The sequence below is a fragment of the Sinocyclocheilus rhinocerous genome, unplaced genomic scaffold (assembly GCF_001515625.1).
Source record: "Sinocyclocheilus rhinocerous isolate Xijiao unplaced genomic scaffold, SAMN03320098_v1.1 scaffold1283, whole genome shotgun sequence".
NCBI classification, from domain to species: domain Eukaryota; kingdom Metazoa; phylum Chordata; class Actinopteri; order Cypriniformes; family Cyprinidae; genus Sinocyclocheilus; species Sinocyclocheilus rhinocerous.
In genome coordinates this window covers 198260-199140 of record NW_015642522.1, presented here as the reverse complement: position 1 = coordinate 199140, position 881 = coordinate 198260, and the positions used below count along the sequence as shown (strand labels likewise).

Here is an 881-nt window from a genome sequence, read left to right as displayed (position 1 = left end):
GCGCTGCATCCAGTGTAGACAGCATCACTGATTATAATGAGTTCTATTGACTGATCTATACATAATTAATCTCTATTATAGATCAGTGCTTCTATAGTATTTTGTCACACCGCTTGCATCTGGTGTAGACACGGTGTTAGGAATCGTTAGTTGTTTTCCCTTATAAGGATTCACTTCGGGCACACACCCCTCCCCCCGCTCGCCCCCGCCCCCGCCATCATCCATCGCGATGTTTCACTGTAGACATTGTTCGATGCCAAATTTGTAGACATCGCCCAACCCTAATTTGTACAAGAGTAGCTGGTCTTGTTTACAGATAGGAATTAGATTACATGACTGGATGCTTCAGAAAAGTTACATAACTATGTGAACACAAACTAATTAATATTCATAAGCTAAGCCTAAACCATAGTAGGATTACAACTTAGGCCAAAATTTTTGGATTTGGATGGTTGCAGAAAGAAAGCACTAGAAAGCCTCCAAAAAAGAAGTTTACGAATCAATGTCAACATGGCCTAATCAATATTCATGAGCTAAGCTTTCAAACTGTATGATTCAGAATTTTGTGGAATGGAATCAACTATTCCAGAATTTTGTTTGGAATAGTAACATTTTAAAACTGGTGTGGAAAGAGTAATTACCTTGGTTAAGAGGTGTGGATATAACAGGCAGGCTTGTTTAATGACGATTTCCAAGTCCTCACTAGGGACCAGCTCTGATTGGCTGGGATCAGGCTCCTCCTCCACAAAGTGCAACAGCGACTCCACTTCCTTCCGCGTGAAGGTGAGGACAGGGTTCAAATCATCCACGACTCGGTCTGGTCAACAGGTAATCATAAAGTCATAACTGTTTTCACATGAAGACAAAAAAAAAAAAAAATC

At 40.5% G+C, this 881-nt stretch overlaps 1 protein-coding gene across 3 annotated transcripts in view; it reads right to left on the bottom strand.

Moving 5' to 3' along the window:
• The window catches only part of LOC107756013 (helicase ARIP4-like), a 24811-nt gene that overhangs the window by 5940 nt on the left and 17990 nt on the right, over positions 1-881 (bottom strand). For all 3 annotated transcript variants that reach the window (XR_001641766.1, XM_016572978.1, XM_016572979.1), the window contains exon 17: positions 642-817. Coding sequence is in view for 2 of the 3 variants with exons in the window: in XM_016572978.1 (XP_016428464.1) it covers positions 642-817 (176 nt within the window). In the remaining variant the exon portion in view is untranslated. The remainder of the gene's footprint in view (positions 1-641; positions 818-881) is intronic.